The sequence below is a fragment of the Panthera onca genome, chromosome F2, assembly GCF_046562875.1.
Source record: "Panthera onca isolate mPanOnc1 chromosome F2, mPanOnc1 haplotype 2, whole genome shotgun sequence".
NCBI lineage: Eukaryota > Metazoa > Chordata > Mammalia > Carnivora > Felidae > Panthera > Panthera onca.
Window position 1 is genome coordinate 67,969,467 of NC_138356.1, and position 23,041 is coordinate 67,992,507.

Consider the following 23,041-nt stretch of genomic DNA (forward strand, 5'->3'; position numbering starts at 1 on the left):
GCCACACTGTGGATTTTCTCTCCCTCCTTTCCTTTCCCACCCTCATAAAGAGTCACCAGGTAATTTATCCCAAAGGAATGTGGTTGATCTTTCCGGATACTGGTAAACAAAGAACTGGATGGTCCCAATCCTTTGTGAAGATGCACATTCTTGGTCACTCAGCCGGGTGTTTCCTTGGACATTTATTCTTTTGTGGAAAAGAAAAGTCCCAACGCTGATTGCTAAATCTCAGTGACCCGAGGGCCCTGGATTTCCTGCTACAATTGTCTTCTAATGCAGAATCCTGCCTTCCCCTTTTCACCCATATCCACTTTCCACAGAGATGATGGATAAGGAGGTATGACTTCGTTCAGTGACATGACACGCTTCTCTGGGCAGCTCCACTGAGACCTAGTGCCCACTAAATCCATGACCGAGAGGGAGTCGCCACCATCCACGTAATACATTCCCAGGCTTGCTCGCCAGAAACAGGCAGGCATCCAGGACATCAGCTCTATTTTATACAGGCGCTTTCTGAACAATCAGTGGCCCCATGCCATTAGAGATATCATTTGTCACACCGTAAACTCTGCAAAGGAATTCAAAGGAAGCAAACGTGGAGTACAAAACAATGAGCACTGAGTCAGAGATGTGCCTGTCCTTAGATCTTTCAGGATGAGAGTTTATGAAGCTAGTTCTTAGGATTTCCTCTGCAAGTAGAGGAAATCCAGTGAATGAGTTCAAAAGCTTTAAAGATATCCTCTCACGTTAAATAATTTCTTCTTCTTCTTTGTCTTTAGATGTGGAAGGGAGATGAAGAAAAAAGAAAACTCACTCATTCACTCAGTAAATATTTACTGAACTGTGAGGTACCATTTTCAATGCGTGGAATATAACAGTGATTGCATAGACAACTGCCTCAGAGTTGACCTGCTAGTCGGAGATGAAGACAATAAACAAAGAAACTAACAAGTATACAACGGAATGTCAGGTAACCATGAATGACTGGAGTGCAATCTCAAGACAGGGTAGCTGGGGAAGAAGGAGAGGGTGCCAGTTTTCCCGCTCCCAGTGTTAACTTTTCTAAATCTAAAGCTGTCCACCTTTGGCCAAAAAGCTTCGTCTCAGTCTTCTTTCTGGAACCTCCATAGGAAGAACTCTTTGAAACCCAAAGCAGCCCCTTCCTATGCTAAAGGACTTTAAATTATCCTCTCTCTTGGGATAGATGCAAGAGTGGCTCAATCAGTTAAGTGTCTGACTTTGGCTCAGGTCATGATCTCAATTTGTGCGTTCAAGCCCCGCGTTGGGCTCTGTGCTGACAGCTCAGAGCCTGGAGCCTGCTTCGGATTCTCTCTCTCTCTCTCTCTCTCTCTCTCTCTCGGTCTCTCAAATATAAATAAACATTTAAAAAAACCCAAACAAAAACAACTAGAAATAAGATTAAATACATTCCGAAAACTGACAAACAAAACCAAGATATGATACTTTCCCTCAAAAACAGATCTGACAGAGTCAGCTATAATATGAAGGGCTGGGACTACGTTGGTGTTTCTCTAGAGGACCCTACTAGCATTTGGGACAGGGCAACTTCTTAGTGTGCGGAATCTGCAATCCTACACTTTGTAGGGCATTGAGCACTTCTGTTCCTTGCTGTCCTAGTTTGCCAGGGCTTCTACAAATAAGTAGCACAGGCTGGGTGACTCAAACATCAGACGGTTCTGTCTCACCGTTCTGGAGGCTGGAAGCCCAAGACCAAGGTGTCACCAGGTCTGGTTTCTCCGGAGGCCTCTCTTCTGGGCTTGCGGATGGCTGTCTCTTTGCCGTGTCCTCACCATGGCCTTTTCTCTGTGCCTGCATATCCTCGGTATCTCCTCCTCTTCTCATCGGGAGATCAGTCCTATTGGATTAGTGTGACCAGTCCTATTGGATTACATTCGTGTGACCTCGTGTAACCTGAGTTACCTCCTTCGGGGCCCGTAAAGCCCCTTAAAGGAAATATTTTTCCAAATTTCCAAATACAGTCACATTGTGGGGTGAGGACTTCAGCATATGAAATTTGGGAGGACACATTCAGGTCACAGTACTTGCCCACTAACTACTGGTAGTTGTTTTATTTATTTATTTTAATGTTTATTTATTTTGAGAGAGATCGAGAGAGAGATAGACAGAGCATGAGCAGGGGAGGGGCAGAGAGAGAGAGAGAGAGAGAGAGAGAGAGAGAGAGAATCTGAAACAGGCTCCAGGCTCTGAGCTGTCAGCACAGAGCCTGATGCGGGGCTTGAACTCATGAACCTCGAGATCATGACCTGAGCTGAAGTCGGATGCTTAACTGACTGAGCCACCCCAGCACCCATTTACTGGTAGCATTAACCAATGAGAACCAAAGATAACCCAAAACCCCCACATATTCTCAAATGTGTCCTAGAACTCTAAGAGGACTTCCCGTCCTACTGCTCTACAACATGGAGAATTTCCACATTTACTTGAAAGACTTACAAAGGACCGCTTGTCTGTCACTTTTGGCTATCATTTAAAACAATATTTTTTAACATTTATTTATTTTTGAGGGACAGAGACAGAGCATGAGTGGGGGAGGAACGGAGAGAGAGGGAGACACAAGATCCAAAGCAGTCTCCGGGTTCTGAGCTGTCCGCACAGAGCCACACGTGGGACTTGAACCCACGAACCGTGAGGTCGTGACCTGAGCCTAAGTCCGACGCTTAACCAAATGAGCCACCCAGGTGCCCCTGTTTGTTTGTTTGTTTGTTTGTTTGTTTTAATTCAAGTTAGTTAACATACAGTGTAGTCTTGGCTACAGGGGGTGGTACCATATCTTACTTAGCTTGGTCCTGTAAAGAGCTAGCATTGCATCTGGCACTCAGTAGGAGCTTAGTAATGGTGAGGCGTGATGCCTTCTAAATTATTGACGTGCTTACGTGCATTTTACCTTTTGTCTCAGTTCACCTGAGCCATTCCTCTGCTTGGGGGAATGTCACTTGTTCCTGAGGGACTGTAAAAAGAGACAGACTGGGATAATACTTAGCTGTTGACCCTCAAAAATAAGATTTTGCTGCAAGACAATATGGCATTGTCTGCCAAGCTCTTGTCTTGAGAGAGGATAATTTAAAAAAACTTTTTTAATGTTTTATTTTGTTTTATTTTATTTTGAGAGAGAGAGAGAGAGAGTGAGCAGGAGGACAGCAGCAGGGAGGGACAGAGAGAGAGGGAGACACAGAATCTGAAGCAGGCTCCAGGCTCTGAGCCATCAGCACAGAGCCTGGTGCGGGACTCAAACCCACGAACTGTGAGATCATGATCGCAGCTGAAGTCGGACACTTAACCGACTGAGCCACCCCGTCACCCATTGGCTATCATTTTTTGATGACAGGTAAGATGTTTCTCTGAGAGAGTGCCTTCTTAACTGACTCCAGTGGAAACCCAGAACATTACTTACGTTATTAGGTTAAGCTGGTGATGCCCGCTCTCTTTCAGAGCGTGCTGGCCCAAAGCAATACGCCATCGGGTACAGGCAGGTGGACCCAAAGCTGTTATTTATATATTGCCTGCCTAGACTGAATACATTTCTCACAAATGAATATCATAAAAATCAATAACATTCTGTTCTGAGATCTAATGTAGAAAGGATTTAATGAGAAAGTTAGAGGGAAGAAGAGTCTCAGGGAAGCTAACAGGTGAATTCTAGATAAAAGGAGAAAATAAAGCATGACCCTCCTGCCAAGCTGCAGGTATGATATTAAACACACTAACCAGGAAGACTTTTTGCATTTGATTTCCATATGAACACCAGCCCCACGTACTGAGTAGTTATAGTGCCAGGCACAGTAATGTGAACAGTCCATATATGCTATCATTTCATTGAATATTGTTAAAAGGCAATTGAAATATGTAGATCTTTCTGTAGCTCTTCATTCTTCCTCAACACCCTTACTGAACCTCAAATTTCCAAATGGTGTCCTCCTCTTCTAGACTCCTGTGTCATGTGAGACCAGTTTTGTAGGTTTTGACGGCTCTGTGACTCCAGGAGCTATCCCCAAGAACTGGAATTCTCCTCTGTAGCCAGGAATGAGGCCTGCCTCGTCTTGGCTTTTGCCTTCTGGAGGAAGACTGGCTTTCAACAAGGTGGGTGCCAAGATGAGGACATTTGAAGACAACTAACCTTAGGGAAAATCTGTGGCCGAGGAGGAGAAGTGACCCTAAAATTCTAGAGAGTGATATCTGGCACTCAGGACAATACAGTCTCTCTTCCTCTTTGGTAATTAATTCCAAATGGTTCACGTTAGAGAGAGAATCCGTAATCCTCATAATCCTCTATTATGCCCAGGTTTATTCTTGTTAAACCTAATTGGTACAAATATCACTTTATGTTTGCACGAAGACCCTTTGAGATGATACAGGATTTGGTTGCTCTGCAGTCACTTACGTTTTGCAACAGTCTCACCAAACAGCTGCCTCTAGGGCCACCTGCTGACACACTTTAGAATCTTGAGCATTTAATGTGATGAAGGAAAGAGCCATCCTGATCTATTATGAGAGAGGCACAATCTGGCCTCTGCTCTGTTGATCCCCTAAACTTGCTGTAGCACCAGAATCCAATCATCCTGGACGTTTCTTTCCCCTCCCAACCTCCACACCCACTTTCCCGCCCACCTTCAGAAAAGATGCTGCAATCTCCTTGGTATCAGGCTCAACACAGGCAATCCTCTGTGTCGGTCATGGATGGCTCTTGGACATCTGATACTTGTGGTGCTCTGTGCCAGTCCATACTCTCTCCCTAAGCCAAGTTTCTACTCTGTTTGGCTCCATCCTGGAGGCGTTGAGTCAGGTGTAAAGGTACGTGGAACAGTGATGGTTGCAGTAACAATTCTGCAAAGTATATATATATATACTGCAAAGTATATATATATACTTCCAGGCCAAGTAATGCAGGGGGAATTGGAAAGGGGGATGATGAAGAGAAGAAAAGGATCTGCTGAGATCATCAGAAAGCCCACCACTGAAAGCAATCAAAATAATCCTCCTAGAACGCTGGGGAAGATGGGTATCACTGTACTTCAGTATGTTACTGAGGCTTAGGGAAATTCAATTTCTTGGTAAAGGGTCACATCTTGTATGTGAGGCAAAGAATTTGCTGATTAGGCCATCACACTGCCCCTCACCACATAGCTTTGCACTACCTACCACTTAGCGATTCCACCATTTTAACCACCTTCTCTTTTGAAATGCAAATAACCTGCAAAGAATAAAACCTGACATTGGACAATTTAGTGCAAGCTGTTAGGATCACATCACCAGCTCAGTACTGTATTAGTCAGCTCAAGTAACGGAATACCGTAACAAAGTGCCATCGACTGGGTGGCTTAAACAACAGACATTTAGTTCCCCGTAGTTCTGGAGCCTGGAAGTTTGAGATCAGGGCACCAGAATGCTCGGCTTCTGGTGAGAGCTCTCTGCCTGGCTTGTGACAGCTGCTACTGTGTCCTCACATGGGGGAGACAGTGAGAGAGAGTGAGATCTTTGTGTCTCCTCTTTCTTTTTTTAGAGGTTGGGAGGGGCAGAGAGAGAGAGAGAGAGAGAGAGAGAGAGAGAGAATCCCACGCAGGCTCTGTGCCCAGTGCAGAGCCCAATGCGAGCTTGATCTCATAATCATGAGACTGTGTCCTGCGCCGAAATCAAGAGTCGGACGCTTAACTGACTGAGCCACCGAGGTGCCTCTGTTGTCTCTTCTTATAAGGGTACTAATCTTATCATGAGGGCCCCAGTCTCATGACCGCCTCTAAATGTAAATACCTCCCAAGGGCTCCGTTGCCGAATACCGTGACTTTGAAGGTTAGGGCTTCAACATACGAATTTTGAGGGGACACAATTCAGTAGACAGCAAGTACCAAGCCCCTCTCTCAGACACAGGAGGACTTGGGGCTGCTTAGTCTATTCCAGTACTGCCCGCTTCAGACATTTCTTAAGTGAATACTAAAGCCCTATGGTTTAAACAACTGTGAGTAGGGAGCGCTGTAATGTGAGACAGTAAACACTCCCAGTTGCAACTGTTATTCTTATTGATACTGATGCCTGGAGACATCCATGGCTGGGGGAGGGCAGAAGCCCCTTCTAGTGCCCCAAGTCAGCCAGCGGGGGCGGGGGGGGGGGGTGAGCGGGCAATCTATACCAACTCCTGTTCAGGGTGACTCTCTCAGGAAGTCAACAGCAGACGACATTAACTATTTGTTGAATAAATGAGTGAAAAAGCAAAGGAAACAAGGGAAATGGAAGGAGAAATCAAAGGACTTGATGGATTTTCCCAGCTTCACAATAGGGTATATCCCCATTGCCTTCCAGGCCTTGTATCCCAGCAGTTTATTTACGCCTTCAATACTCAAAGGCTCCTACTATGTGCTCTGTGCTCAGAATGTAAGAGTGAGACAGGATTCTGTCTCAGCTCACCTGCTGACCTGGGGGTTAGATATCTACCCAGCCTACTACAATAAGACAATATGGTGAGCAAATTCACTCATTTTTAAACTGGGTTAAAACGTCAGTGGGAAGCCATAAAATGGCAACATTGCCAGTACAAAGGAAAAAAAAAAAGCCGAAGAACTATTTTGGGATGGAAGTGGTAGAATTGAGAGGTTAGTTGATAGTGTAAGGACTTCAAGAAGGCAGGAAGGAAAGTGAGTAGCAGTAAAGGGCTCGTTTTAAATGTGAAGGACGAATCCACTGTTGTAACAGGAGGGAAGAAAGAGAGTGGCCTGCGGCGCAGACATAAGTAGATTTGTAGGCTTGAATGGGGGAGATGCAGGGATTGCCTTCCATTTTCTCTGTAATGGAATGCTAGGGTCTAGGTGCTTCTCTGAGGGTTATTAATAGTGGTGCCTTGTAAACTAATTGTTTTATATGTGGGTGGATGCCCCAGCTGTCCAAGTGTTTCACAGGTGGCTATATATATAGCCACCTATATATATATATATATATATATATATATATATATATATATATATATCCCTGTGCCAACAAAAACAACAGGAGCTTAATAAATGCTCCATTCATTTTTCTTCTGATGATGATAAACCCAGTGATGCCCTGAAGGGAAAGAATTCGTTCCGATGGGACCCCCTATTATAAGGCGCCTGACAAGTGTGAGGTTTGAGAATCAAGCAAACAAAGGACAGCTTGAGGGAAGGAAATCCACCAGCACGCCCCTTCTGGGCCGGGACCTTAAGCGTTAAGACCAACGAGAGCTGGTCATCCCTAGTTCCTAGAGAGGCTCCCGCAAAGCCGGCCGGGGGGAGGGGGCTAGGGTAACTTCCTGTTTCTGTCTTCCGGGCTCGAGAGTTTAGGACCCTGGGTTGGTGGGGTCAGGAGGAGCCGGGGGCTACTTGCTCCGGGACAGCTGGGCCTGCTGGGGTGCTGGGCGCCTTGTGTGTGGCCCCCAGAACAGTGAGTTCCTCCCCGGGGGTAGGGAGCCGAGGGCTGCGGGCAGGAGGAGTGGCCACTGCGGCACCCAGGCTGCAGTGTACGCCCGGAGAGGGATCCCGCGGCTGCGAGGGGCCGAGGCCCAGCGTCTCCCCGCCGCACCGGCCACCGCGCCGCCCTCGCCTCCCTCGCCTGCCGGGTCCCTTAAAGGAGCTTGTTGATCTGGCCTCCTGGAACTTCATCCCACAGCGCACCCAGCGTCTGCCCCTTGCCAACGGTTCTTAAAGCTAAGCTGCAGGCAGTGCGTTTTCTTTGGAAGATTTTCTAATCTAAAGCATGGCCCCATCCTAAGCCCGTCTGCTTCTAGGACAGTGCAAACAGCCCTTCTCTGTGGCGTGACATCTAAGGGACAGCCTTGTAATACCATTTCTGGCCTGTATACCGTTTGCTTAGCCGACTGAGCCACCCAGGTGCCCTTCCCTGTATACCATTTGCTACCGTGTTGCTGAGCCAGTGCTGGGGGCCCCTACTACCAGAGTTAATAGTTTCTTAGCAGGGAAAATGGTGCACGGGTTTCTGTTCCCCAGCCTCTTACCTCGTTTGTAAAGACCTTGGTGGAAATCTGTAACTCAGACAGCAAAACATACTACTCCATTTGAACAATTTTTCCTTTTAGGTGTATGGGGTGCCCCCCTCCCCTACTCAAACGCTAGGGCTATTTGTAATTTAGACCAGTTTCACCTCTTCCTGTAACAAATCCCTGGTTGCTGAGGACGCTTAGAGAATGCTCCTCTGTTTGGTATCATGTCTAGAGATACAAATCTAAAAAAAAAACAAACACAGTGTTTTCCAAAATAAAGGTCCTCTTTGAGATTGTAGTTTGGGATCACACCTAGCTCTGCTTCCTGCTGTAGTTTTATTGTAATAGGTAAACGAGTGTGAACTTATCCAAACAGGCTTGGGGCTGAATCCTACTCTACCACCTACTCGTTGTGTGACCTTGGGAAAGTCTCTTAATGTCTTTTTTGTTCACCTATAATAACATGCTGGTAATTGTTCATACACCTCCAAGGGCTATTGTGGAAATTACATGAGAGATATTATGTGTAAAGTATTTAGCTCGGTGCCTGGCACATAATAGGCAGTGGCAAGGTGAAAATTAATACCATTTTTTTGTTTTCCGTATGTGTGCCTTTGTGCATCCCAATTCTAGGCTCTTGTTTTTCCTGAATTGTGCTGTTGTTTATATCCTGAAATGGATTCCAAGCCCATCTAAACCTGTCTTCCAGTGATAGATCACATTTTTCCAGTCTCTTAAAGTAGGTCAAGAATTGTAGTTGGCTCCAGGAGATAAAGTTTACGCTAAAAGGGATATTGCGATTATGATAGACTGAGAAAGTGAGTCACGGAAGAATTCATTAGCTTCCCTTTTATATTTAGGGGTTATTGGCTATAATTTTTCTAGCCTCCTTTGTCCCAACTTATTTGATTTTATTTACTTATTTTTACCGGTTATAGAAATTCATTCTTTTGAACTTCAAAGGTTTCATCCTTCTGTCAAGGGCCAGCTTCTTTCTAAACAGAGTACTTTCTCTTTAACTGCTCCTTATACCTGCATATTGATTTTTTGAAGTCTTGTTACCTTTTCCAACAAAACTACTTTGTGTTTTCAATTAAAAGTGTTTCTAAACCCTGAGTGGACAATGAGTATTAGTATTCATTCTAGTTTTGGAGCTTGATGCTCGGACTTAGACTTTAATGTGATTTAACTTTTTTTTTTTTAATTTCCTCGGAAAAAGTAAATTGGGCTAACCCTTAATTCTAAACACTTGCATCTGAGGTGAAATTTTTCTAAAAGGACTTCTAAAGACCATGTTGTTTTTTTCAGTCTGGTCCACAGAACAGTCTGTAACCGCAATTGGTATATTGCAATGGTTGGGAAGCAAGGAAGAAGAATACGTCACAGCGAAGGCCTGCAAACATAACCTGTTTCCCTTCCACAGGATTTCTGACCCCAAACTTGGCTGTGCCCACCACTGATGGAGCAAGAGCAAAGACTGTTGATCTCAGATTCTAGTGGCTTCACGGAGAGGGAGAGTTTGAAAAGCCCTTTTCCAGGTGAGGGATTGAGAAGATCATCCGAATCCATTGGAAAGTCAGAGAAGTTGTGCCATAGAGTGTGTAGAGAGAACAGGGCATTTGCATGGGACAGACTTTAGTTTGATTCCTGCTCTGTTGCTTACAAGCTATGTTAATTAACCTTTACAGCCTCTCTTTTCTCATCTTGAAGAAAAATGCATAATGTCTTTTCTCATGGTTTCTTGGGATTAATGAGATACTATATGGCACACTATTGTTCTTAATAAATAGCAGGTACCATTGTTCTTTCTGTATTTTCTCATATTTTAACTAAAGTATTGTTTTCACCTTAGAATGTGTCTTATTCAGTTTCTCCCCTATTCAGATCCCCTTTTTTCTTGTAAGTCTTCCAGAATGAAGCTTAATGAGGTGTTTTTTTTTTAAGATGACTATCCCCCCTTGGCAATTACTGACAACTATTTAAATACTTCATTAGTGTTGTTACTGAGCACAGAAAATTCACCTGCTTCTAATGAGCACTTAAAGAACTAGCTTTAAAACTAGCTTTAAAAACTTTTTTTTTAAAAAAAAACAAAACAAAACAAAACTTATTTTTTAAAGTAAAAGAATTTATGAGATTTTACTTTGTTATTCTCTCTCTTCCATTGCATTTCAGAATTTCCTTCCTCTGGTAGAGATTAGGGAATATGTTTAGAATATTTGTTTATTCTTACAGGAGATGCAAGTAAGAATCATTTGGAAACTGTACGACACAATAACGCCAAGGCAGATAAAGAGAGCGCCTCAAAACGGTCTAAGAGAGATGGCCCACAAAATTGTAAGCATGAGGATATAGAAGAAAGTCCATTGATGTGGTCCCAAGGCAATGAGATCTGGTGCAGTGATTCCTGTGAGAAGGATGGCAAGTCAGAGAATCAGGGAAATTCTGCAGGAGAAGAAGAAGAAAAACCCAGTCACTGGGGATGGGCTCCCGGGGAACGCCGCAGTGCCTCTGTCCAGCAGAATTCGACCTCCAGGGACAAACCGTACAAGTGTGCTGAATGTTGGAAAAGCTTCAGTAACAGCTCTCATTTACGTATTCACCAGAGGACGCACTCAGGAGAAAAACCTTATAAATGCTCTGAGTGTGGGAAATGCTTCAGTAACAGCTCTCACCTGATTCAGCACCTGAGGACACACACAGGAGAGAAGCCCTACCAGTGTGGCGAGTGTGGGAAAAGCTTCAGCAATACCTCCCATCTAATCATTCACGAGAGGACTCACACGGGAGAGAAACCCTATAAATGTCCCGAGTGTGGGAAGAGCTTTAGTAGCAGCTCCCACCTTATTCAGCACCACAGGTCGCATACCGGCGAGAAGCCCTACGAATGTCCCGTGTGTGGGAAATGCTTCAGCCACAGCTATGTCCTCATAGAACATCAGAGGATTCACACGGGAGAAAAACCTTATACGTGTCCTGACTGTGGAAAGAGTTTTAGTCAGAGTTCTAGCCTGATTCGCCACCAGCGGACGCACACGGGAGAGAAGCCCTACAAGTGTCTCGAGTGCGGGAAAAGCTTCGGTTGCAATTCGACTCTCATAAAGCACCAGAGGATTCACACAGGAGAAAAACCGTATCAGTGTACAGAATGCGGCAAGAGCTTCAGTCGAAGCTCGAACCTAATCGCACACCGGAAAACACACGCAGGAGAGAAGCCCTGTGAAAGTCCCGAATATGAAGAAAGTTTGAATCGGAACTGCAGTGCGATAGAAGAGTGTGGACTCCAGCCTGGGGAGAAACCCTACAAGTGTTGTGAGTGCGGAAAGCGTTTCGGTCTCAGCTCCCATCTCATTAGACACCAGAGAACACACACAGGAGAGAAGCCGTACAGGTGCTCGGAGTGTTGGAAAACTTTCAGCCAGAGTTCCACCCTGGTGATTCACCAGAGGACGCACACGGGAGAGAGACCTTATAAGTGTCCCGACTGTGGCGAAGGCTTCAGCCAGAGCTTTAATCTCATCAGGCACCGGAGGACTCACGTGGGAGAGAAACCTTACAAATGCACCGACTGTGACAAGTGCTTCAGCAGAAGTGCCTATCTCACTCAGCATCGGAAGATGCACCTAGAAAAGTCTTTCGAGTCTCCCGAAGTCAATGGTTTTCCTCCTGGGTGGACTTGGAAAAACTGTCCAGGGGAAATGGCCCTCATCTCTTCCTTTTCAGTCCCACGTCCATCTTCCTCTTGAGTCCCAAAGCCCGTTTATTATTATTATTATTATTTCTTTTCTTGCTGGATCATTACAGTTAAGGTGTTGCTACAGAGTTTCTTTGGTTTGTTTGCCATAATGTCTGGAAAAAGTCAAGCTCCCAGGTTGGAGGATGGGAAGGCCCTGATCACCAGCTCATCGTATCTGCCCAGTGGGAGATGCTTCCAACGATGGAGAAGAAATGTTTTTTGATTTAAGGTAAGATTGGAATAGCTTCAAAAGAAAACATAAAGAGAAATTCCGGGAATAAGGACACCCGAGAGCTTGAAGCCAAGCTAGCCCTTGAATTTCCCTATTTCCTCTCGCCTGAGTGGGTGGCAGTAATTCATTATTGGCCTCAGGGAGTTATCCACAGAAAGATTCGTTTTGAACAAATAATGTGATTCTCTGGCTGTTTTGGTGGGTCTTAAGAAAAGACTCAGTTTTCTAAACACATTTTTATTTGCTGAAAATGAACTTTCATAGTATTTAGAACTACACTGGCTAATCCCGTAGCCACTAGTCACCTGTGGCTACTTAAATAAATTTATAGTAAGATTAAATGACATTTAAAATCTGGTTCCTTAGTGGCACTAACTACGTGCCAAGCACTCAGTAGCCACATGTGACTGGTGGCTGCTGTATTGAATGTCATATAGAGTTTGTTCTTTCAAGATTATCATTCTTCACAGACTCGTGAAGATTTCCTAAGAGACTGTAGGAAATGTGCTATGAGGTTTCTGCTCCAAAGGAATTGCAACATAGACTAGAAATGGGATAGAGTTTTTAAGGCACTCCGTCTAGAGATTGGCCATTCTAATGCTTGTATGTCTTCTGTTCAGCCATCTTGGTAATCCAGTGATACGATCGTGTTGTCTTGGCCAAAACCAGATTAAGAGGTAGAATTCTTGAATTTTGTTAATAAACTTTGGGCAAATAGGGACACCTGGGTGGCTGAGTTGGTGAAGCATCCAACTCTTGGTTTTGGCTCAGGTCATGATCTCACAGTTTGGTGAGTTCGAGCCCCACACTGAGCTTCTGCGCTTACCACGTGGAGCCTGCTTGGAATTCTCTCTCTCTCCCTCTCTCTCTGCCCCCATCCCCACTTGTGATGTCTCTGTCTCTTGCAGAAATAATGAACTTTAAACAAATATGAAAAAAGATTTTTGACAAAGTCTTTTCCCTTCAGTTTTCTCATTATGTAATTCCTGGTTAGATCAGAAACTGGGTTCTTTTTCTAATATTTAACCCCCTGAATCTGAGCCAATGTGCAGGGACAGTGTGCCATTGGAGACCGAGATTCCTTACTTCCAGTCTTGACAGTTTTCTTTTGCCTCTTGACTTATGGGATGTATGGATCCTCCCTGTTCGCCTGTCCAATGGAAATGATATTTTGTAAAGTAATAAGTTATTTTTTATGCTCCTAACCCCTATTTTTTTTTTTTTTTTTTTTACTGCCAGTTCAAGGAGTAGAAAGTCGGGACTCCTAAGTTGGTCAGGATTTCTGGTCTCATTTTTAGATTCAAAATATATTTTATGAAGGCTGTCTGTAGAGATCCAGATTAGGAATGCGGAGCCAGAAGAGGCCAGTTAGGGCTGCTGCAGATGCAGAAGGCTGTAGCTGGTAGGTCACGGAATTGCACGGGGATTCTTTCTTCTTTCATGATTGTGGTCGTATGCCTGACACTGGGGAGTCCGTTAAGTCTTTTCGCGTTGTTACAAGATTAAAAAATACAGCAAAAGTCAACGAAAGACTTAAGAAGCATTTGGGGTGATTTTTCTGCTTTCAAGAAGGGGGAGAACATTAAGTATCGTTGGCTTTTATATGATCCTCCTCTAAGCATCTTTTCACCTTTGTATGTTAGGTGGTATTGTCCAAATTGTCTTAAACTCTAATATCTGAGGGCAAGTGTTTACAGTATTTTACCACAGACGACTCAAAGTTTGATTAATGTTTGAGAATGAAATTTGGGCATTTGCTGTTGAGGCCGAAATCCGGTTGCAAGGCAGTAGCTGTCGGAGCGGTACCCAGTCATCCATTACATTGTGTGTGGCCAGTAACCGCTCCTAACCTGCGTCCTCATCTGTAAAGCAGAGGTAATGCCTGCCTTGCAGGGTTTCTGTAAGGATTAAGTAAATGTTTGCAAAGCAGCTAGCACAGTGCTTAAAATATTAACGAGGTCTAAATACATGGTAATTAGTTATTATTAATTGAAATAAATAGAAAAATGTCCTCCACACATTTTCAGAAGTAGCAATGGAAGCCGTACCCATCCTCCTTGTGAATTCTTAATGACCAACCTCAGGAACCCTGACGAATCAGGTTTTGTAAAAGCACAAGACTGTAGAGTGTTTCAATTTTGCAGACTTTTGAAGAACGCTTTTATGTGATTCGACTTACTGAATATTTTTGTTGTTCTTGAAACAAAGGATTCACGTAAGTCAGGAAAGAACAATATAGCAAGTTCAATGTAAGTTAATTTGTGTCTGAAGACATTAACAGGTATAGTTTATGTCCTATTAGCATCATTGACTCTCTTTTATGAGTGCCCACAATTACATAAAACCTATTTCACAAACCTCAGTGTCTATAGAAACATAGATGTTCACATTTTAGATGAATTAAGATGGGGTCTGCTCCATGAAGAAAACAATTTAGCAAGAATCCTTATCTCTTTCGATTGAAAACTAGGAACACAGAGGAGAGATTTGTTACTTATGAGAACATAATAGTAAATTTAATCATATTTGATGCCTGTATCTCAATTTCATTAATCAGCAAATGGGTTTTTTATTTAGCTCCCCAAGAAGTAAATATTCTGTATTCCTTATTTGTTTTGCCAGCAAAAAGAATTCTGCACCTGAGTAAATAAAGCGTTCTTATTTAAGTGATTTGTTTCATAGTTCCTTTTTAACTAAAGAGAAGACTCTTCTATTCATTTTCCTACTCAGAGAAAGGCCTTATATTTTTTTCCCTATGTCAACACATAGGCTCACAAGTGTCGTGGGGAATTCAGTCCCTAGCTGCTGTAGAGTCTGCCAGAAGGCATACAAGCAATAAGTGTCTTACCATAGTGCCCGAGCTGAAGGTTTGCTCCCATCATTCCAGGCCATCCAAGCTGGATCTGCCAAATGAGCCTTGTCCTTAGTGCTCTACATGTTTGTTTCCTCATTGATGGTGAGAGGTAGTGGAATATGGCTTGTGACGGTTGCCCCTCATGCACTGGTCCAATATATTCCATCTCTGCCAGTCTCTCACTTTCTGAAATCATGGTCGTGACAAAACCGTCATTGCTTCTTTATTCTGTATTTGAGTTTATGTAATTCCTTTCGAGCGGTATGATCATTCACTCAGCAAAAATTTGCCTGATGCCCAATATGTGTGCAGCAGGAGTTGAAATGACGGCGGGAGGGGCAAACGTATGGATAGACTGATAGGAAAATGTGCAGCTTTTCAGGTGACTACTTTCTCCTTGCCAACTCTTGAACCACAACTTACGCTGAACCCTCCATCTTCAAATCTAATAATTTGATAATCGAAGGAGCTAGAAATAACTATATAGTAAAATGGGCTAGGTTTGCTCTGTGAAAGCACAAGTGCTTTGTACAGAGTGGCGCTCAGTAGTTCTGAGTGGGTATCATATGCTTATATGTTTTATGCTAATGCCCAGGAATATGCCCTTCCAGGATATGCCTTCCCATTAGACTGTCCACTCCCTGAGTGCAGAGAACAGATTTCATTTCTGTAATCCCAGTGCCCGACACAAAGCCTGGCATGTGAAGTGTTTAGTGGTTTTGGATGAAAGGCATTCGCCAGTGGTGAAGTTTACTGGAATAGGCTGTACAGTCTCAGCGTGCCCCAGGTCCCTTTGACATCATTACTTGTCCAATCCACGGAGTCTGGGCTAGCTCGCAAGTGAAAGTGACAGGCCTGGGAAGCTGGGTCTATCCTTCACGCTAACCCCTAGAGGACCCTCAATTGTCCCAATTGTTCCGAAGCCTATGGAGGGAAGACCTGGGCTTTTAAATTCACACTGTCCAGGACAGATTCAGAGTCTGTTTCACATTCATGTTTCAATCACTTTGTACTCTGTTCTTAGCTTGTAAGATTTAGTAAGCAGTGAGTGAGGTGAGGTGCCTGGCATATTCTAGGTGTTAAGAAAATACTGTCGTTCTTCCCTGCCCACCCTCATTTTCTCATAATTTTGCTAAGGATAGGCAAATGCACAGAAATTAATCACTGCTTGAATTGGTTATTTCTAGGTTTCTAAAATAAAGATATTAATAACATTTAGCTCATGGGTTTGTGGGGAGGATCAGTGAGATACTGTATGTAATGTGCTTATTAGCATTGCTAATACCTCAGTGTTAGCTGATCTGTGATAAAGTGGCTGTATACAACCGTGGGTCTTTGAATCATCTTTGAAGGTAGCCCCAGAGACATGGGTGTCCCCTGGGGCCACAAAAATGGTGCAGTCCTTTTGTTGTCTACCCCATGGACACGAAGGGGTATGACTACACACTAGGAGTGTGTAGCAAGCTGAGTGTGTAGGCTAACAATGTAGCACATCATTATTTTATGGCAGCTCTGTGGGCAACTACTGCCTTTTTCTATTTAAAAATTGCCTTTCCTTTCATTCCCCATCTCTTTTATTTCATTTTTATTCTCTTTTACTTCTCTTTGGCCCTAACCTCTTCTGCCTTGTCCTTGCATATTTTTTTTTCGCCCCACATGTTGATTTATTTTTGAGAGAGAGAGAGTGCAAGCGGGGGAGGGACAGAGAGAGAGGGGCAGGATTCCAAGTAGGCGCTGACAGCAGAGAGCCTGCTGCAGGGCTTGAACCCACAAACTCTGAGATCATGACCTGAGCTGAAGTCGGACGCTTAACCGACTGAGCCACCCAGACGTCCCTTTCCTTACATATTCTAACCCAAACTTAGGCTTTTTCTACCCTTTATTTCATTTCCCTTTCTTCCGTCTCCTCTCTTCCCCTCCCAGTGAAGTAGGAATGAGGTCAAAGCTAAAGATGGTCCAGACACTTGGTTATAAAGATCCAGATGGAAACATGATGCTTGGCAATCATGACTTCATGGGATGTAGCCACTTACAAGCAGAGGTAGCTTGAAAGTGCTAAGTTGGTGAGGTTTGTGATCTAACATTGCATGGCTGGTGAAACAGTAGATATCCTAGGATCTGACACTGGGAGGGATGATGTGTAAGCTTTGGTTGAAAAAGGATCATGATTAATTTCGAGTCCTGTTAAGTCATGTGGATAAATAGTCAGATTAAAGAAAATACTAGTTGATTAGACTGACAAACACAGGTGTAAGATTTCCCCCTTAAAATAATAGCATACTCTCTAATTATTAAAGTAATACTTATTGCTGATTGTAAAATATACAGAGAAGTATAAAGTAGGAAATGATGTAAAAGTATGAAGACCAAAAGAAAAATGGCCCGTAATCATTTTTTCCAGAGATCACTCACCACAAAAGTTCTGAGATCTTTCCCAATAACTTGTTTTCTAAGCATATATCTGAATAAATGTTAAAAAAAATTGGATCATGTGGGGAGTGTGTGTGTGTGTGTGTGTGTGTATAGTATTGTGCCTTGATTTCCTAATCTTATTGTCAGTTTACTTGTTTTAATGATTATGATGTTTTTAATGACTTCATAAAAATAGACTGAATAATTATTAACAATAACAATTCAGTTCTGAATTGTTGGATATTGGTGGATGTTTATAGTATTTCTAGCTGTTTGCTATTAAAAAGAACACTGTTGTGAACAAGGTTTTTTTGGTTGTTGTTTTGGTATTGTAGTTATGATTGTTTTGCTTTTTGTTGGTACACAAATTTTACTTTACATCTCAAATTATTTCCTCAGAGTGAATTCCTAGCAGTGACATTATTGAGTCAAAGGACATAGAAGTTTTTATTTTTATTATTTATTTATTTTTGAGAGAGAGAGAGAGAGAGAGAGAGAGTGAGTGAGTGAGTTGAGCTGAGCCTTGGAAGGGCAGAGAGAGAGGGAGACATTGAATCTGAAGCAGGCTCCAGGCTCCAAGCTGTCAGCACAGAGCCCAACGTAGGGCTCAAACCCATGAACTGCAAGATCATGACTTGAGCTGAAGTTGGATGCTTAACTGGCATAAAAGTTTTTAAAGGCATATTACTAATCCCTTTCCAGAACTATCTATCAATTTCAATTGCGCAGTGAAATAATTTTGTTAAACACCTTTTGGGGGTGGGGGGGAAGGAAACCATGTAATTCAGTTCAAGGCCAGTATATTTAAATGTTGGAAACCTCTTTTAAGGTAGTTTGTTTTCCTTTTTCTTTTTTCTTTTCTTTCTTTTTTTTTTTAAACCCCTCTTTGCCTCTCTTGGGTTCGGATCAGCTGAGAGTCACTTTGGGATGAGTGATTCTAAGAACTATTTGGATTTTTCCTCACGCGGCCTCAGGCCCGATTCCAGTAGGGGGCGCTGGAAGCTGCTCGGAGACCCAGGGATGTGGCCTGAGGCCCAGAGCCTGGGAGAACCCAGAGGAAAACTGGTTGATGAAACGGCTGGCTACTTAGCTCAGTGTCTCCTGTCACCTGGTTCAGACAATGAAGTGCACCCCAAATCTAGGAGACGAAGGTAAATTCAGGTTTGGTAAATGGAGAAGTATCTTTGTGTTTGTAAAATTGATGCTGAGGAAAAAGCACATTGGAAACTTAGGAAGATACCAAGTTATACTGCTCAGAAGACTAGAATCCTCATCTTTCCCATCCTGCTGTCATCACTAATTCAGTGAAAAACTTGTCAGCTGCAGGGATTGATGTTTTACTAAGGGAAAAAACAGCCATACTGCGGGGGTTGGGGGATGTAAGGTGTGGTCATTGCCATTACCAGAGGTTATACCTGGTTACTCCTAATTCTTCAGACCTCAGCTTAAACGTAACCTCCTCTAGTAGGCACTCCTTGACCCCTAGGCCAGTTTATATCTTGTTACCCTCCAGTGCAACATGTACTTGCTCGTTTTTGGACACGTATCACATCCTTAATTACCTATATGCTGCTGTCTTCTCTGTTAAACTCTGAACTCCCAAATGACAAGTACTGTGTCTGTTCACTGCTTTACTCCCAACACCAAGCACAGTGCCTGACACAAAGTAGACACTTGATCCCCATGTATTACATTGAATTACATTGATGTATACTCCTTTTAAGTTTATTTTGAGAGAGAGAGAGTGCAAGCAGGGGAAGGGCAGAAAGAGTGAGAGAGAGAGAATCCCAAGCAGGCTCTTCATTGTCCGCACAGAGCCCTGCGTGGGGCTTGATCTCGTGAACATGAGGTCATGATCATGAGATCAAGAGTCAGACGCTTAACCAATTGAGCCACCCAGATGCTCAGAATATTGATGTATATTCTTAATCATGGCTTTATGAGCAGTACTAAGAATAAAAAGAAAATGAAAAAAACAAAGTTCCAAATTCCAACTAGAATTTGCAAAAGATTACATAAGCACTGAGGGGATGCAGAACAAGTAAATGACTGACATTAAAAGTCTTTTGGGGGGCGCCTGGGTGGCTCAGTTAGTGAAGGGTCCGACTCTTGATTTCGGCTCAGGTCATGATCGCTCGGTTTGTGAGATTGAGCCCTTTATGGGGATCTGCCCTGACAGTGCAGAGCCTGCTTGGGATTCTTTCTGCCCCTTCCCAACACATGGGCCTGCATTCTCTCTGTCAAAATAAATAAATATTAAAAAAATTATTTAAAAAGATTTTTAAAAAGTCTTTATGGGGGCGCTGGGTGGCTCAGACGGTTAAGTGTCCAACTCTTGATCTCAGCTCAGGTCATGATCTCATGGTTTGTGAGATCGAGCGCCGAGTCAGGCTCTGAGCTGACAGTGTAGCTCCTGCCTGGGAGTCTCTCTCTCCCTCTGTCTCTGCCTCTCTCAAAGTAAATAAACTTAAAAAAGATTTTCTCCCTCTATCCCTCTGCCCCTCTCCTTCACTTGCATTCTCTCTCTAAAGTAAAAAAAAATAAAGTCTTTATGGACAGGTTGGATGGTGAGCAAGTAGCTTTAGAGGGTTTTGACCTAATGTGTTACAAACAAAAACATAAATGAAAAAGAAATTGCTCAGTTTGGTACCCCAAAAAAGAGGGGATATAAAATGAAGAAAGGAAAGATTGTACTTAATACGTTGAGAAAATGCTTACTGTATACCAAGTGCTGAGTATACAACTATAAATAAGACAAGGTCCTGGCCTTAAGGAGTTGAATCTCTTGAAAAAGTTATATGTAAATTGACAATTACGAATCGGTGACTGCTAAGGCAAAGAGGTGGAGTTATAAAAAGACATGATGATTAATGTGGGTCTTGGGGTGCCTGAGTGGCTCATTTGGTTAAGCGTCGACTCTCGATTTTGGCTCAGGTCATGATCTCAAGGTTCGTGAGTCTGAGCCCCAAGTCAGGCTCTGTGCTAAGCAGTGTGGATCATGCTTGGGATTCTCCCTCCCTCCCTCTGCCCCTCCCCTGCTCTCTCTCTTAAAATCAATAAATACACAGAAAAAATCTTTCCAGAATGGATAATTGAAGAAAGAAGGGCAAGGCTTTTTCTTGAATTGAGAATGACACTTGAAAAGGCACAAGTCTAGTCCTGACATGCCAAACTTAGGCCAACAAGAAGAGGTGGCAAGAACAAATGTGCTCTTTGTTTTAATAACTAGATCTTTGTAGGGCGAGAAAAAAATGCATTCTAGTCAAACAATCCCAGATTCCTGAACCAGATTTTCTGGGCTTGGATTCAGGCTCTGCTGCTTACTAGCTGTGTGACCACTTTTCTGTACATCGTTCCTTATCTGTAGCATGGGGCTAAAAACAGTACCTTCCTCATAGTATGGTTGTGAGGACAAAATGAGCTAATATATGAAAAAAGCATTTAGAACGCTGACTATAAGTATCAGCTCTTGTCATGACTACGAAGTATTTTTTTTACACAAATCTAACATGGCACTTTATTAAAAAGAATGATACACTCTGATGAAGTTTTTCTGAAGAATGGAAGGCTGATTCACCATCATCAACTTTGTTAATGTAAGATTTCACTACACTAAATTCACTACATGAACAGAGTAATATATACATACCAGTATATGCTAAAAAGATTTGATTGTTAAAACTTTAATGGAGAAGTTATAAGCAATTGCAAACATCCTATTGAAGACTGAAACAATAGAAATAATCCCACTGAAGTCAAGAAAATGAGAAAAAGAATCAGGAGGCATACATATTAGAAAGTGAGCCAATCCTAGGCCTACCTGTGCTCAAATCTGCTCCTGAAATACCTCATGCTTTGCTGTGCATCATAGGTAGGCCAGTCCCTGTGGGCTGCGTTTCCCAAACTTTCTTTTCAACTGGTGGCCAGCTAAACCCAACAGGTGAGAGACCACTGGTGGGTGACTGGGCCAAGCGAGGGGAAACAAGGTATTTCTCCCATTTCCTCTCAGCCTCCTACAGCCTCTCTGGCCACAGCTAAGCCTCCTCCATGACTTCTGCACCAGACAGGTCCCCCATGCTTTCAGTTTCTTTGGGGTTACCCTGGTCCCCAAGGTGTAGTAACACCGCCTCTTCCTGATTGCAGAGTATTTTTCATGGAGTTTATTCTAGTTTATTACTTTCTCCTAGTAAGTGGCTGATTTTGTGTCATATTTCATTGCCTTAGCTTCAGGCCTGAGTAACAGATTTTTAAAAAAAATAATTATTTTTTGAGCACACGCAAGTGGGGGAGAGGGGCAGAGGGAGAATCTTTTTTTTTTTTTTTTTTTTTTAAGTTTATTTATTTGGCAGGGGGGAGGAACAGAGAGAGAAGGAGAGAGGGAATCCCAAGCAGGTTCCATGCCACCAGTGCAGAGGCTGATGTGGGGTTCCAGCCCAGGAACCATGAGATCATGACCTGACCCGAAGTCTGATGCCTAACTGAGCCACCTAGGTGTCCCAAAAGAGAGTATCTTAAGCAGGCTCCAGGCTTAGCTTGGAGACATGGCTCAATGTCAAGACCTTGGGATCATGACCTGTGCCGAAATTGAGTTGGGCACTCGACTGAGGCACCTAGGTGCCCCAGTTTTTAGTTTTTGAATAAGCAGAGCCATGCCAAGATTCAAACATAGTTAAATGATGGTTGGCTACTTGATAAGAAAAAAAATCCACTTATGCTAATTTCAAGTAGAGGGTAATCAAGTAACATCCTGATGATACTGAATTCTCATTTGTAAGAGCTGCTAGAGCATTCTATCATGTTAGCAATATAGGAACCACAAGCAGTTTATTGAAGAATTGTCTTTAGGAAAACGATTTCCCACACATTAAATTGATTTTCTTGAGTCTTTTTCTTGAGTCTTTGTATATTTCAAACAGCCAAATTTGTTGATACCAGTGAGGGTTGTTGTCAGGGAAAGAATTAAAGTCTTGGTTTTATAATGGAGGATTGTTAAAGCAGTAACTGATAATTAAGAGTGATTATTGAGGAGCACAAGATTTGGAGGCCAGGAGTTTAACTCTTGGTTTCATCAGTTATCTGCTGTGATCTGACCAAGCCACTTAACCTCTTAGTTTCATTTTTGTTATTTGAGGGTTAAATAATGAAAGTATTTTGACACGTAATTACTTTTATTAGCACATAAAACATATATTTGGGGTGGAAAATGGGGACAGTTGCCATACTTTCTTAAACTCAGCAAAGTGTTACAGGATTGCAAAGATTAGATTTCATGAAGATATGAAATCTCTAGAGGTTGACTGACTTTTGTCTTGTCCAAGGTCACAAAGGTGGTGACAGCGAGAACCGAGGTCTCCACATTCCGGTCACTTGGTCTTCCTGCTGTGCCATTATCGTTCATCACCCATTCATTCACTAAATACATTTTTATGGAAGATAAAAACGGAGCTTAAAACGTTGTGCTAGGTGTCGCTGATTCTGATTTATCAGAGGGAGATCCTTCCCTTATAGGGACTAGTGGGTAAGGCTCAACCACGGCATCAGAGATTGGGTCAATAAAAATATAAGCAATTTAGGAGACAGATGACAATACAGCCGTGCTCCAAGGGGCAGAAACAGAAAGGATTTGTACATTAACTGTGGGGTTTAAGGTACAGGGCGAGCCAACGCAATGGTCTCAGCCCTGAATGAATTCCAGGGAGGTCCAACGTTTCGGAACAAAGGCCATCTCTCACACTGCAACTCTTGCACATGTTTTTGTTTCCCCTGTAATGCTTGTCCTGGACACGATTCATGTAACTCCCGAGGCCTTGCCTAGCCCCC

At 43.0% G+C, this 23,041-nt stretch overlaps 1 protein-coding gene across 5 annotated transcripts; it reads left to right on the forward strand.

Moving 5' to 3' along the window:
• The first annotated feature begins 833 nt into the window (after positions 1-833).
• Positions 834-22,492, forward strand: ZNF572 (zinc finger protein 572). Of its 5 annotated transcripts, XR_013553389.2 has the most exons (4): positions 7,320-8,335; positions 9,411-9,525; positions 10,223-11,952; positions 18,132-22,492. XR_013553389.2 is itself a non-coding variant. In XM_060611304.3 (3 exons), exons 2-3 carry the CDS (start codon positions 9,447-9,449, stop codon positions 11,731-11,733), a joined length of 1,590 nt encoding a protein of 529 aa, XP_060467287.2. In that variant the 5' UTR covers positions 834-970; positions 9,411-9,446; the 3' UTR covers positions 11,734-14,619. The 5 variants fall into 5 exon arrangements, 4 of the variants coding, with proteins under 4 accessions (XP_060467287.2, XP_060467283.2, XP_060467285.2 ...); XM_060611304.3 differs by lacking the exons at positions 7,320-8,335; positions 18,132-22,492 and adding an exon at positions 834-970 and having other exon boundaries at positions 10,223-14,619; XM_060611300.3 differs by lacking the exon at positions 18,132-22,492 and having other exon boundaries at positions 10,223-14,619.
• Positions 22,493-23,041: the final 549 nt, after the last annotated feature.